This window comes from Panthera pardus, unplaced genomic scaffold, assembly GCF_024362965.1.
Source record: "Panthera pardus isolate Hobbes unplaced genomic scaffold, ASM2436296v1 HiC_scaffold_2, whole genome shotgun sequence".
NCBI classification, from domain to species: Eukaryota; Metazoa; Chordata; class Mammalia; order Carnivora; family Felidae; genus Panthera; species Panthera pardus.
Genome location: NW_026526765.1, coordinates 80,426,406 through 80,441,609, shown reverse-complemented (window position 1 = coordinate 80,441,609; position 15,204 = coordinate 80,426,406). Strand labels below are relative to the sequence as shown.

The 15,204-nt window shown below is 40.6% G+C and overlaps 1 protein-coding gene across 5 annotated transcripts in view; it reads right to left on the bottom strand.

Moving 5' to 3' along the window:
• The window catches only part of ERAP1 (endoplasmic reticulum aminopeptidase 1), a 128,054-nt gene that overhangs the window by 30,002 nt on the left and 82,848 nt on the right, over positions 1 to 15,204 (bottom strand). For 3 of the 5 annotated variants that reach the window (XM_019428844.2, XM_019428840.2, XM_019428841.2), the window contains 3 exons: positions 9,570 to 10,113; positions 7,677 to 7,815; positions 4,659 to 4,793 (listed from right to left, as the gene is read on the bottom strand). In XM_019428844.2, the coding sequence (XP_019284389.1) occupies positions 4,659 to 4,793; positions 7,677 to 7,815; positions 9,570 to 10,096 (801 nt within the window). In that variant the 5' untranslated portion in view covers positions 10,097 to 10,113. The remainder of the gene's footprint in view (positions 1 to 4,658; positions 4,794 to 7,676; positions 7,816 to 9,569; positions 10,114 to 15,204) is intronic. The other 2 variants (XM_019428843.2, XM_019428842.2) reach the window with 1 other exon arrangement.

Below are 15,204 nucleotides of genomic sequence, written 5' to 3'. Positions count from 1 at the left end.
AATTAAGACAGACATGTCTTTTAAATTATCAAAATTAAATAATAAAACTTTATTCTACTAAGGTTCACTGAAGGTCAAATAAGTTCATGTTATCTCTTTTCCAATTTGTCAGCCAAAGGATGACTTAAAGTAATGGTTAACTTTGTCTCATAGTTTTCATGGGTAATTGTTAAAATAGCTTTCAGGGTCTTTGGTAACCTGAAACTTTAACATTTTGCTTAAATGATAAATTAAATCTATTGAACATTTAGGCCTCTTCCAAATCAAATGGAATGGTAAAGCATTGCTTACTAACCGTAGGTTTGTGCTTCTGGTTTCTATGACAAAAATACTGAGGACATTTAAATCTATTAAAAAGCATGCTTTATGCTTAATGGATCCATAAGTCTGCCACCTAAAAAATTTCTGATGTAACAGATGGTTTACAATTGGTTGCTACTTTGTTTTCACTGGAGACTAAGGTTTCTAAGAGTTAAAATTCTGCTAAATATAATTAAGGCTAATGGAAATAAGGAAAGTAACTCAGTATATAAAAAAGTAAGAGATATGTAAGAAAGATATAAAAAATGAGCATACATTTTTGTTAAAGGTAATAAATAAAATTTTAACAAAAAGGGTAAAATGACAGGACAGCATGCCCTTTTTAAGTTGTTTTACTTAAGCCTTGGTTGGAATTACCCATTCCTTATAATCCACAAGGCCAAGAAATTGTAAAAGGAGCACATAGTATGCTCAAAAACATGTTAAAAAAACAAAAAAGGGAGAGATACCCATGGCTATCTACATTACAACCTCAGCTCCTTCTTGATCATGCTATGATTACTCTTAACTTTTTAAAAATTTTTTTTTCAACGTTTTTTTATTTATTTTTGAGACAGAGAGAGACAGAGCATGAACGGGGGAGGGGCAGAGAGAGAGGGAGACACAGAATCTGAAACAGGCTCCAGGCTGCGAGCCATCAGCCCAGAGCCCGACGCGGGGCTCGAACTCACGGACCGAGAGATCGTGACCTGGCTGAAGTCGGACGCTTAACCGACTGCACCACCCAGGCGCCCCTACTCTTAACTTTTTAAATCTTAATCCTCAAAGACTAACAGCAGCTGAGTGACATTCTTCAAAATCAGATAAACCCTCTCATCCTATGGTGCTATACAAAACCCCTGAAAGGGGTCCCACATGGACTGGACCCACTAAACTTCTCACCTGGGGTTGAGGAGAATATGTTTGTGTTCTTTCAGATTCTGGACCTCTATGGATCCCCTCTCTGTTGGTTGGTGAAGCCATACCATGGAGACCCCTGGATATCTTCCAACGAACCAGTACTTCCAGAGAATGACTCTTAATGAGCAGCCACCAGCCCCCCTTTTTCAAGATGGAAGAAGCCTCTTCATTGACTCCTCATCCTGAAGCCACTCCACAAACGCAACATAACATGGGGAAGCCTTAATCTCCTGTCCAACCAGGCCGGCATCCTCTTACAACACAATGGTATTGCATATACCCCTGACTCACATCTGATGGCCATGATCTCCATCATTGACAGGAATTCGATACAGGTAACCCTGATTCTTCTCCTTGTCCTCATTTGTCCGGGCCAAGCTCAATATTCATATTGGGCTCATCTCCTTAACCCACCTATATTTGACAGCTTAACACTCCTAGACCTGGATATTCCTGTTAGCAATAATGACACTGAATTCATGGGAGGAGCTAATCTTAACCTGCCCTTCCAAACTGAACAAGAGCATTGGCTTTATATGCCAAGACCTCAATGGTGGCTTATTCCAGCACCTCCTATGTGTGTTACCAAACTTAGCAACCTATCTGCTTGTCTCAAAGTAAGAATCAACTGGCTTTTACATGTACAGACCAAAATCTCTAAAAGGCCAATTTTACCTTTTTCTCAGCCACAAGCTTTGATATACCTCAAAAAACCAACATATCTCACACTCCTAATGTTCTAGCTTGCTCTAGTCTCAAGTATTCAGACCACCCCTGGAATAATATTCCTTGGACAACCTGTTATGGAGAGACTGAGCATAATCTTCACTGGGGCAATTGGACCATTATTGACAGGGGTCCTAGAGGACATCTTGAACCAAAATATTCAAATAAGACCATATCCTTTGCCCAATCTAGTAGACAGAACATTTTTTGGAAGGACAGAGGCTTGTCTGGCCCTATAATTTCTGCACATAAAGGGAAATTAAAAGGACCTGGCTTGTTAATCTTTGGAAGCTAGGCCTTTCTTCACTCATACTGTTAGCCATGGTGAAATTTATGTAAATCAACATATTAACATAACTTGGGCCTCATGCCTGCCATAAACAACCATCTGCCCAGTGCCAGGACTTTGCTTTGTATTGACCCAAACCCCTAACACTGCATATCTTCAAGATCACCTTTTCTCACCGACACGAGTTAATGTTCACAGTTTCACTGTCTCTTTGTGCACAGCCATCACACTTGTAAGCCTTCTGATCCTAATAAAAACGAAGCAAGGACCCTTACTCAGGGTTCTTGTCTCCTCCCGGATATTAGTCTCTGTCTCATTTTAATCCTGTGTCCGCTCTCTTGATGGACAAGAGAGAACTCCAGATCCAGAGTCTATGACATCTCCACAATTGTATGGAAGATGGACATCAACAGTTCCATTTTGTGGAATATGGTTGCCACTTAGGAAGATAATTGGAAGTTCGATTTCTTGTATTAATGCCACCTATTTCTGACCAAGTCCCCTTCTGAAAACTACAACATCCTGGATAACGTAAACAAAAAGGTCTTTTTAAAAATGTTCTTATGGAATAATGGAAAAGTAAAGAAAACTTAAATGCCAAAAATGACTAACAGTAGGACCCTCCTAGACAGAAGAGCCCTGCAGCCAGCTTTTGTCCTGAGGACACTAACCTAACACAGATGGACTTGAGCTTTGGTTTTCACAGCATTGAAGGTCTCAGGGGATAGAAGACAAAGTCCAGAGCCCGTCCAAGGGGGGAAAGCCCAACAGAATATGCACCATGCATAAAGTTGAACCCTATAGGACCATACCCTTTCTGTAAAGATAAACTAAAAATAGCCATCCCCTTCCTCAAGGAGACTGCAAGGGGGAAAAATGCCTTTTTCAAGTCTTGGTACCATATGGGGGAGGTTGTGGGAAGTCCTGAGTGAATCAGCAAGTTAATATTCATGCTGGTTAGCAACTGGACTCACAATAACCAGGTGGCTCAAAAACCTGAAGCTAATAATTTGATTTAAAGCGGTTCATGGGCTGGTAAGGGCTCCCAGGCATCTGCCAGGAGCAAACAAATTCTCTGTGGAAGAACCCACCATCAACTCAGGTAGTGTAAGTTCAATATACACACAGGAACAAAACAATAACCAGCAGAAACAACAAATCACAGAATGAGACACGTAAAGACTTCAGATAGGACAGTTAACTAGAATATAAAATGTTTAATGTGTTTAAAGAAATAAAAGGCCTAAAAATACTAATATGTAAAAAGAATTCTTGGACCTAATTCCAATATATGTGTGTGTGTGTGTTGGGGGGTGTTATGCCCACACCTCCAAGCAGTTCTCCAACACCACCTGAGTGTCCCACAGTTCCACCTCGATTCTGACACTACCCAGAGATACACCAGATTCCACAACATAAAGGTTCAGTCTTACAAAGTTGTCCCCACCCCCACTTCAGATGATATTTACAAGTCCAGGTTACCATCTGTGCTTCTGACCCACAGGCTACAGACTAGAGGTTGCAAAGACCTCCCCCTTAGGTTCGATTAATTTGCTAGGGCAGCTCACAAAACTCAGAGGAATATTTTATTTATTATAAAAGGACGTAACTGAGAAAGAGATGTGCAGGGCAAGGTACGGGAAAAGGCACAGAGTTTCCATACCATCTCTAGACAAGCCATTCTCGCTGAAATCTTCACACTTTCACCAACCCAGAAGTCCTATCTACTCAGGCCTCAGCGAAAACCAGCATAAATAAATTAGGCATCTTCAAATTAAAGCTCCTCTTCTCCAAAAAAAAAAAACCAAAAAAACAAAAAAACAAAAAACAAAAAAAAACCTATTTGCATTCAGAGCCCAACAACATATAGTTGAATAGGTTGCTCCTTATGCAATGGTACCCAGAAAAGGGGCAAGTACTCCTTGAAACAAGATCTTTTCTCCAGTATTCCAGTATTAGCTGGCATAAATGCTCTCCCCAGAGTCATTTAATACTCCAAGCAGACTGCTCTATTTTACTTCCTACTCAAGGCCAGAAATCCTCTGCTCAGGTAGTCAGTGACATTTACTTCTAAACTGCAGGAAGCGACAGCCAGAGGCAACCTCAGAAAACACTGCAGGATCTGGTCCAACTTACACATTTTAAAGAAATATAAACTAAGTTCCCAAGGGAGCAGAGTCAAGGTCAGAATGCCTGCTAAAGGTGGAGCCAGGACCATGATGTAGGCCAGGCCAAGCCTCTCCGCATGTTTTTGTGTTAGAACTTCATTATAAATACGAGCATCTGTAACAATAGGATGCCAACCTTCCTGGTTTGGCCAAGACTCAGGGATGTGCCCAAAATGTGGGGCTTCTAGTTTTAAAACCAGGACAGTGTCAGATCAGGACAAGCTGGCCACCCTATGTGACAATCACAGGTTCACCTTGATTCCACTCTTGGTCATCTTGCTAACAGACTTAAAATCTGAAATAATGAAAGCCACCAGGTAGGTGCTCATCTTCACAGTGACATCAAAATGGTCTTCTATGAGTCCTTCAGCAATAGTCACAGATTTAACCTAAAATCAGAATAAAATCAGCAAATAATCCAATTATCCAATGCATTGAAAACAGTTTATAAACAGAAATCTCCTTACCACCAGACATAAAAGTGAAAGTACATAGCACAATATTTACATAATTATTTTAAAAGTTCTCTAATACCTGACTATAATTTAGATATTAAGACCATTCTACTCAATTTTTTTAAATGGGATATAATTCACGTATCATAAAATTCACCATTTTGAAGTATATAGTTCAGTGTTTTTTTATTATATTTACAGTTGTGCAACTATCATCACTAAATTTCTTTTCAATACCCCAGATGGTTGCAAACTAACTCATATCTGGTACATGAGGATTAATAATATGAATGGGACAAAGCAAACCTGAGATTTGTGGTTTCGCTAAGAGGTAGTCCACCTGACCATAAATACAGGTTTGAAAATTATCTAGAAATACAATGTCTAATTTTTTTTTTTTTCTGTGGGAAAACATGTAACCAAGTACAGCTTAAATAGAGCCTCTATTTTCGTAAAAAACTGAAAGTAACCCATGCTTGGGCCTGACATGGCAAAGCTTCCTCCAAACTCTGATTTGCTTCATTGGAATCAGCTTTCAGTGCAATCAGGGAGAAGCCTTGCAGTGGGGTGGGGGTGATGGTGGTATAGTCTAAGAGGTCTGCTTCCAAAAAGGGAAGTGTAATACCTCAGGCAACACACAGCACTGGGGTGTGAGCTTGGAGAACGAGAACAAGAGGAGAACCAGCCTGGGAAATTCCATGTTAGCACATGCATTTTTCCTGAAACCTTATTTCCACCTCTATTTCGGTGCCCTTGTGCTTCTTTTTAATACCAACCAACCACCAGTTATGTGTGTGTGATGGCCACTCTTTGCTCACTTAAGTCCTGACTCTGATAGTCGACCCAGGTTTACTCTGGAAAAAACTCCAAATTACCTCTTCTTTTTAAATGCCTTCTGCCCTAGTCAAAATTTTCATTCCTGAAGTTGTGCTATTTACTAGGAAATTGCAGAGGAAATTTTAATAATTAATTAAAGTTAATTAATTAACCTTTAAGTGTGATTAAATCTTGCCCACTGCCCAAACAATTCAATATTCCAATGGTATATTTGCTTTTCCAGCCACTGTAATGATCCTTTGAGACCCCATTGTCCTTCCCCCAAACTCCAGGTCCGCAGCCTGAGTTCAGGCTGATCCTATAAGATTTCTGCCAATGGGAGGGCTTTCCTGTCCAAGAGGCAAGATTACATTAGAGATTTTCCTCTCCTAGAGGTCTTAGATACCTATGGATTTAGCTCTAGCATCTTTGTGAAGCCTTTGGAGCTCCTAGCCTACCCCCTGAAAACCTACAAGTTTCTCCACCAATCTTTTTTGGTCATCAGTATTCCCCTTGATTCCATCGTATCTCTGTGCTTTTTCTCTTAAAGCTGTGATTCTGTAATTAGAGAACACATTCCCATCCCAGGGATGGAATGTTAATTGGAACCACCATGTTCTCTATCTCAAATTTATATCAGAAAAACAGCACAATTGTTTCCTGTGTTTTCATATACAAATGTGGGTGGAGTAGACAGAAGTTCTTAGCTGGCAGAAATTTGCAGAAGAGTGCTCTTCACAGAACAGAGCACAGCCCTCTGAGGGGGGCTGTCAGAATCTTGTTTGAGGAAGGGATTTTTATGGTATTCAGTGGGGGGAGGGGCTCTACAGAGTTTTTAGAGTTGCAAGGTAGTGTCCTAGATGCTGGCTGTGGCTCTCAGAGTCCCTATGTGCTAAGATTTTGCCTCCTTGGTCAGCACAGGAAGGAGCTGGTATACCCTTGAAGACTCTCGGCCAAGTCAGTTCCACCTGAGTGTCATCCACAGTGAGCTCTCTGAACAAAGCCTGCGTGTGCTTTAGGAGCTGATGTGCACCAGCTGCAGAATGATAGCCCTACAGATGAGTTTTTCTGAGCTGCCAGAATCAGCTTAGAGTTAGGGGCACTTACTGAGTAGCTTTATTCATTTGGCACGGCCATTTTCTCACCACTTTTGAAAATCAGATGGAACCCTGTCCATATTTGCTTTGGTATTGAAGGATAATGGTTTCCTTAAAGGGAACTGAGCTATCTTTATCACTACTTACCTTTTATACCATGATATTCCAAAAAGATTACTTTTTTTTTCTGTCAGCCCAATTTTATGCATATAGTTACAAATTATATAGCTAGTATTAGTTTATCATATATAGAAATTATAGAAAATAACTATATACTAGAAATATGGCCTTATTTGTCAAAGTGTTCCCTTTAAAATCCTTTCAAAAGGTCATAAGACAAAATGAAGGCAAAAGTGCTTTGGGAAGGGCACTCTCATTTATTTAAAAAAAAAAAATTTTTTAACGTTTATTTATTTTTGAGACAGAGAGAGAAAGAGCATGAATGGGGGAGGGTCAGAGAGAGGGAGACACAGAGTCTGAAACAGGCTCCAGGCTCTGAGCTATCAGCACAGAGCCTGACACGGGGCTCGAACTCACGGACCGTGAGATCATGACCTGAGCCGAAGCCGGCCGCTCAACCGACTGAGCCACCCAGGCACCCCTAAAGGGCACTCTCATTTAAACCTGCCTTGATTCCTTACACAGTTTCCCTCCTGTCAATATCAATGACCTGGAATGAGACTTGTGTTGAAATCTTCCTAGTTTTAGGGACAGTTTCTTCTTTGGCTACAAATAAATTGTTGCTTGAAACAAAAGGATAGCTTGGGAATGAAATAAGAAAAGTCAAGCAATAAACCAAATAACACAGGTGACCTGAATGTTAATAACTGTCACTGGGGAAATGCAAGGCACAGACTATCGATAGACGTTTCCTGTGAGTAGATATACAGGAGTTCAGACTCACCAGTGGCATATTGGAGATGGACAGGTGCCTTGGCTCCCTTCTGATCTTGACTGAAAATTTTGCTTTGAAGGAAGGTTCATCAAAGCAGGGAAAGGCCATTCTGGCTGCAGTAGGTTCAAAATGTGTTGATGCAAGTACTCTAAAATTATGGCAAGTGAAATCAAAATATAATATAAAGCACCAGGGACTCCAAAATAGATGTATATTTGGTTTTTAATTCCTAGAGATACCACACAATTATTGATTTCACTACTAAAACAAATGTTTCAACAAAAGTTATCAAGAACTAAGTAAAAAGACAAGTAAAAATCTGGGAAAATTAATTGCAAGTTATCTGACAAAGGGTTAATAGCCTTGACAGACAATGAACACTTAAAAATGAGTAAGAGTATATGCAACAACCATGTGGAATAGCAGGCAGGTCATAAACAGGCAATTCACTGAGAAAGGGCCTATAAATAGTCAATAAACATATCAAAAATTGCCCAGCTTCCTCAATAACCAATGAAATGTAAATTAAAGAGACATACCTGTTGGCTTTTTGGTTCTAAAAGGATTGCCCAGATACATTATTGGTTAGGGATGAGGATTGTGGCAAGGAATATCAAAAGATTGTAGACCCTTTAACTTAGCAATTTTGTTTATAGGCATTTATTCCAAGGAAATGATTTTCAAAGATACTGCTATTGCTGAAAAGGTGGAAACATCCATCATGGTGGATTAGTTAAATCAATGCAAAACATACATTTTAATAAAGTCATTAAAATGATGTATAGGAATAGTCATTCATATGAAACATCTCAACATATTAAAATAAAATTCCTTATACAACAGAAAATATAACATAGCTCCACTCACATAATGTATAACCATATCCAAAAAGAAGTTCTAGAAGGATGATCCCCAAAATAAAAGTAGTGGTTATCACTAGGGGCCATAATAGGGATAAAATTGACTTTTCAAAACATTCTTTTTGGTAGCATCTGACCTTTTTTTAACCTCAAAAGAATAATATGGAATCAGAAGAATAAGTGACTATAATCTACTAGCAAATAAAATTTGATTTTAAAATTCAGAATAAGATCTCCCAAAATAGATTATACCTTCTTAAAAACAGAACAATAGAAAGGCAGGTGAGGATGTCTAAAAAGAGTTTTAACTGAGAAAAAAAACTTTTCTTATAGGCTGTATGGGATGAATTACATCCTCCAAAAATATGTTGAAGTCTTAATCCCTAGTATCTGTGAATATGATTTCATTTGGAAATAGGGTCTTTGCAGATGTAATCAAATTAAGATGTGGCCATCAGGTTGGGCCCTAATAAGACCAGTGTCCTTACAAGAAGAGGGAAGCTGGGGGAATGGCTATATGACAGCAGAGGCCAAGTCCAGACTGATGTAGCTGCAAGCCAAGAAATGCTAACAAAGGAGGGCCACCACAGACTAGAGAGAGGGAGGGAAGGATTCTTCTCAGAGATGTAGAGAGTGTAGCCCTGGATTTTGAATTTCTGGCCTCCAGAACTGTGAGAGAATAAATTTTTGTTGTGTTAAGACACTCGGTTTATGATACATTGTTACAGCAGCTGTAGAAAACTAATACATAGACCGAGAGAATTAAAAACATTTATTATATGCCAGAAATCTAACTAAATAAACAAACAGGTACTTTGACAGAGCTGAAGGAAATAAAACTGGTTAAAACAGAATGAAACGTGACATCCAAAAACACAAAAAAGAATCTACTGGCCATGTTTAGCTGTATAAATGAAACGCAAAATCAAAACAAGGAAAAGCATTCAATGATCAAGGGAGTTTTTAGAGATAATCCATATGAAATCATAAATCTAGTATGAGGGCAGCACTTGAAGTTTTTAAAAAAATAGAAAAAAAGTACCTTACTTCCCCTTCCTTGGTTCTGTAGGTGCTTTTATAAAATCCATTTAAATGCTCAGAAAGGGTGCCAGCATAGTCAATGACAACTGTGTACAGGAGCCCAACAACCAGAGGCTCGGGAGCCAGAAGTGCAATTTGCTCATGAAGCGGGTATTCCAGGACTCTCAACGGTTCTGCAGTCAGTCTCTCTCCAACTCTCTTCCTGAGGGTGGCCTTAGATATTTGCAGGTGGTGACTATGCAGGATGATGGTAGTGGTAGGCTGGCTGGCTGTGATTTCTATCTGAGTGGTTCCCTCGAAAGTCAGAGTGGTGAGATTTGCATGAATCATGAGATCATAATGAACCGGGCTGATGTGCTCAGGAAGTCGAATTTTATCCCAAGGGAATGGTGACCCATTACTAGCTTTTGGAGACGAGGTGTCACTGCTCTGACACCAGGAAGGAGTTGACACAGTTAAGAGAATCAACAGTGAGGACAGCAGAAGCAGCATGGTTCCAAGTGGCCACTTGACGGACAGAGATATCATCTTCTTGCTCACACTACCTAGTGGCACAAATGTATAAAAGGCCCCCCACCCCAAGGAAAAAAAAATTGAGTCACTAAAATATTATCAAGATTGCATAATTTCACATTGTATCTACCCAGGATTAACAAATACAGATACAAACTTTCAAAAGGTTTAGGTCTTTTCCCGAAAGTAAAATTACCTTTCCTATGTTACTGATTCGTAGAAGAAAGAAGTTTATGGTTAGCACCAATCTTAATATCTATTTAAAAAGTATCATTTAGCTTTACAAATTTAAACGAACTCTATCATTCAGGGTTCTTGGTCGAAGAACAAGCTCACTAAGTAGTTCATCAAATGTGTCACAGAGTTGTCAGGACATTTGGGAAACCAGCCCCATAAAACAGCAAAGATTGGGGCGCCTGGGTGGCTCAGTCAGTTGAGCATCTGACTTCATCTCAGGTCATGATCTCGTGGTCAGTGGGTTCAAGCCCTGCATCAGGCTCTGTGCTGACAGCTCGAAGTCTGGAGCCTGCTTCAGATTCTGTCTCCTCTCTGCCGCTTCCCCACTCACACTCTCTCTCTCTCAAAAATGAAACAATGTTTAAAAAAATTTTTAAATAAATATATAAAATAGGCAAAGATGGACACCAGAACCATATCAGAGAAACTGGCCAGGTGACCACTCCCACCCACACTGGACCCACACTGGAGGAAGCCACCCTTCTGCCTAGGGATCAGATGCTGGCCACTGCTGCAGCCACTGCCAATGTGAGGTCTCTGCTGCCCTTGCAATTTGGCAACACTTCTTTCAGCTGAGGTCAGGTATCCACACTGCCCGTCAGGGAGGCGGAAAAAGCAAAAATCTGGATTTCACAGCTTCTGCAGGAAGGGACAGGTCTGGCTCCCCACCAAGCTTACAAAGTAGAGAATTACTAACATAGAGGAAGCATAGGAAGGAGACACAGATGCCGAGTGGCCAGGACTGTGGGGAGGCAAGTATCCCTAACAGTAACCTTCAATAACAGCGGTTGGCATCTTTGTCATTGTCGTACCAAAAGTTAATCTAATATTAATTTAGCCAGGAATGACTTAAAGAGTTCACACCAATAGTCTGTGATAAACATAGCAATCCCCAGGATTCTCTCTTGCAATTATTTAACAAATATATGTTGAATGCCTGCTACATACAAGGCCATATGCTGAGTACTGTGTGGGATAAAATAATACACAACACAAATCCCACAATCAAGGACTTCAAAATCTGGAAAGGCAGGAAACATTCATGCGCAATGAAATGCAACAGAGAAAGTGTGGAGCATTTTAGGAATAATAATAAAAGACAGTGCTGGGGGAGAAGGGAGAGAGTGACTTTGGCTGCACAGTGACTCTGGGATTCCTTCCTGCAAGACCAGCATTGGAGCATGGTTTGGAAGGAAGGGTTGGATTTGAAAATGAAGGGAGGGCATTAAAGGCACTGAAGGAAGAGGAAATCAGGGCGGGAGTTAAAGCACAAAGGGAGAAAGTGGAGGGCTGGCTGGGCAATCAATGTGGACAGAAGAAACCCTAGGAGAACTGCATGCATAATGATTATTCACAAGGCAAGGAGGGAAGTGACTCCAAATGATGCTCAAAGCACGCTGGGAGTCATTCTGCAGACTGTATTTTGTACTTTATTTTAAAGGTCATAGGACACAAAAGGAATGTGAATTTTAAGAGAGTAGGCAAGCATGCCTGAGAACTGAGTATATTTCTCTTAGACAGAGACACCTCTCTAATGGGTGTTTGCCAGGAAAGGATCCCTGCCAGATGAGTCCAGGTAAGTGATCCTAATTCCCCCAAACTCCTCTGGCTCCTGAATATACAGATCACATAAGAAAAGTAGTAATGCTACAATGTGGTACATGGGATTCTACCTCTGTATCAGCGGTTCTCAACTCCGGCTGCATATTAACATCACCTAGGAGGCTTTTAAAATGACGGGTGCCTGGATCCCTGTCTAGAATAATTAAACTGAAATCTATGGTGATGAGGTCAGGGCATCAGAATTTTTAAAAACCTTCATCTAGAGATTCTCCTGGAGAGCCAAGTTGAGAACCTCCTAGATAATCCTTGGCAAACCCTGGTCTCACCCCTTGAGCCCCACACAGAGGGATATAACTTCAAGGTAATAACTGATGCACTGTCCCCAGGCCCTCATCGTCCATCCTGCTCCCCTCCCAAACACACATTTAAAGGTGCCTAAATCTGCCTTCCCCACAGAAAGGGTACCAACACAGCAGAGACAATCACTCACAGAGGCACAAGAGAAGAGAGGATCAAAGGTTCACACCCATTCTAAGAACAGGTTTTTTTGTTTGATTGTTCACGTGTTTCTTGTTTTATGTGTGTGTGTGTGCATGTAGGAGCCAGCTACAGGATGCTTCCAGCCAATGAGAAGTGAAGCAATTTGAAGGAGAAGAGTAAAGTTTAACACCAAAGCGGTCAAGAGTTCCCACTTCTACTTCCTCAGGCAGAATTCCAGCGCAGGGGCAAAATGATAGATTCCTTTTGAAGTTGGGAGAGCAGAAATAAAGGGAATTTGTGTGATGCTTCCATTTTGAATTTCTGATGGCAGTAGCTCTGTGGATGTTACCTGTACCCCAAGATGGTAGAGAGTGCATTGAAGGTGTCAGGTTTGGGCATGGGAGGACTCCAAAAGTCCCCAAGTGGTCTCTAAAAGTCCAGGAGGAAATCTAAAATTTCCAACTGGTTCTGAGCTGACAGCAAGGTCTACAGGCTGCTGAAGGAATTGGCAGGGAGACCTCATATCAAAGGCTTTGCAAGGTTGAGTCGATGAGGGGAGGGGGTCAAAGAGAACATGGCTGTGTCTCAAAGGGGGATGTAATGCCAGGAAACCAAAATGGAACACGTAATGTAGACAGCATAAATGTGAGAATACAGATGTACATATCTCTAACTATTGCTATATCAATAATATATAATGCTTACTGTCAGATAATATATATTACACTTACAGTAAGATAATGATATATATTACACTTACAGTAAAGAAAAAGAAAACCTGACTTTGAGTTCCTCCTCTGCCGCATACTTACTGTATGACCTTGGACAGGTTATTTAATCCCAGTTTTGTTTTGTTTGTGTGTAAGTTGAGATAATAATACCTCGCTCATAGCATTGTTGTAAAGACTGAGTTAAAATATCTTCTTTTTTTTAATGTTTATTTATTTTTGAGAGAGAGAGAGAGAGCACAAGCAGGGGAGGGGCAGAGAGAGACAGACAGACTCCAAAACAGGCTCCAGGCTCTGAGCTATCAGCACAGAACCCGATGTGGGGCTTGAACTCACCAACTGCAAGATCATGACCCGAGCTGAAGTCGGACACTTAAACCACTGAACCACCCTGGCTCCCCTAGACTGTGTTAAAATATTTTCAATCGTTCATTTGACAAATATTTATTGAGGACTTATTATATGCCAAGGATTTTTCTGGACACTGGCAATGTAAGATAGCACGCATCCTCTTCCTCAAAGAGCTTATGGAACTGGGATGGGAGGAATTTTTCCCCATGATTAGGGCTATGTAGGAAAAACCCACACATACGAAAAAGAGAATAACAGGGCAGACCGATTTATATTGGGGCTCTCTGAGGATATTTTAGCTGAGATTTAAAGGACAAATTCAAACTAGCTAAGAAAAGAGGGAGAAGGAGAGTTTTCCAGAGAGGAAACAGCAAGCATATTTGTAGGCTCTCAGACAGTAGAGAGTGCTGGTTATAAAGGCTAGTGAACCTGAAAAGGGCCACATGGGACCAGACCACCATGTGGACTGTAGACATGTTAAAGATTTGGGATCCTATCCTAAGTACGATAAGAAGCCACTGGGTTTTGAGCTAGAAGGTCTTAGGATCCAGTTCACATTTTTAAAAGCTGCGTGGAACAAGAAAGGAGCATGAGTAAAGGCCAAGGAACCAGTTAGATAGTAGTCTCAACAGGGGTGGCTGGGTGGCTCAGTCAATTAAGGTTCCAGCTCTTGGTTTCAGCTCAGGTCATGATCCCAAGGTTTGTGAGTTCAAGTCCCACATGGGGCTCTGCACTGACAGTGCAGAACCTGCTTGGGATATTCTCTCTCTCTCTCTCTCTCTCTCTCTCTCTCTCTCTCTCTTTGTTCCTCCCCTGGCTTGTGCTCCCTCTCTCAAAATAAATAAACTTTAAAAAAAGAAAAGAAAGTAGTCTCAATAAAGTAAGCTAGTGGCTTGTACTCTAGTGGTGTCACCAGAAATGGGAAGGAGTGACAGAAGGGAGGGGAGAGACAGAGAGATGGATGTACTCAACATCTACACTTGGGGTGAACCAGAAGTGGGGAGTGACATAAAGAACACATCAGAATGGTGCCAGGTTTCTATAATGAACATCTGGTTAGTCATACATGCCATTTATTGAGATGGAGAAGACCAGAGGTGCAACAGTTTTCAAAGGAGAGGGAATGAAGGGTTCGCTTTTTAATGTTTAATTTGTGATGTCTCTGAGACATCCAAGGGAAAATATCAAGCAGGTAGATGAACACACAGGTTTAGAGCACAGAGATAAAAGTTTTCAAGGACTTTCCTGTACTTTACTGCATTTCTTTAAAGTTTTAAAAAGTATCTTCCTTTGGCATCTGATCTTACTAAATAAAGCATGTTTCAACAGCCAATGCTGTAGATGAAAGTGCAACAGTAACAGAGTACCTAACTTTACTTCACTGCCAGGAAGTTACTTTAGAAACCTTATTTAGAGGGAAGAAAAGAAAAGAAGAGAAAAGAAAAGAAAAAAGAAAAGAAAGAACCTTATTTAGGTTCCCTTTGCTGATCAGGACTTTTCCCACTCACAAAGAAGTCAGGGACAACTGATCCTGGGTGACTACACCCTTCCCTTTATTGAACACCACTCAATGTGAAATCTATCATCAAGAGGCAATGGGACTTTCTTCCAAAATGTCCTGAACAATTAAATTAGCAAGCATTGATAACAGTTGGTCACTGCTGGTAACAATAAAAATGCTGAATTAATTTGAATTTTTTTTTAACCAATTAAAATTTTTCTGTTTAGGCCCACCTGAAAATGTGCTGTGTATCCGTACAATTC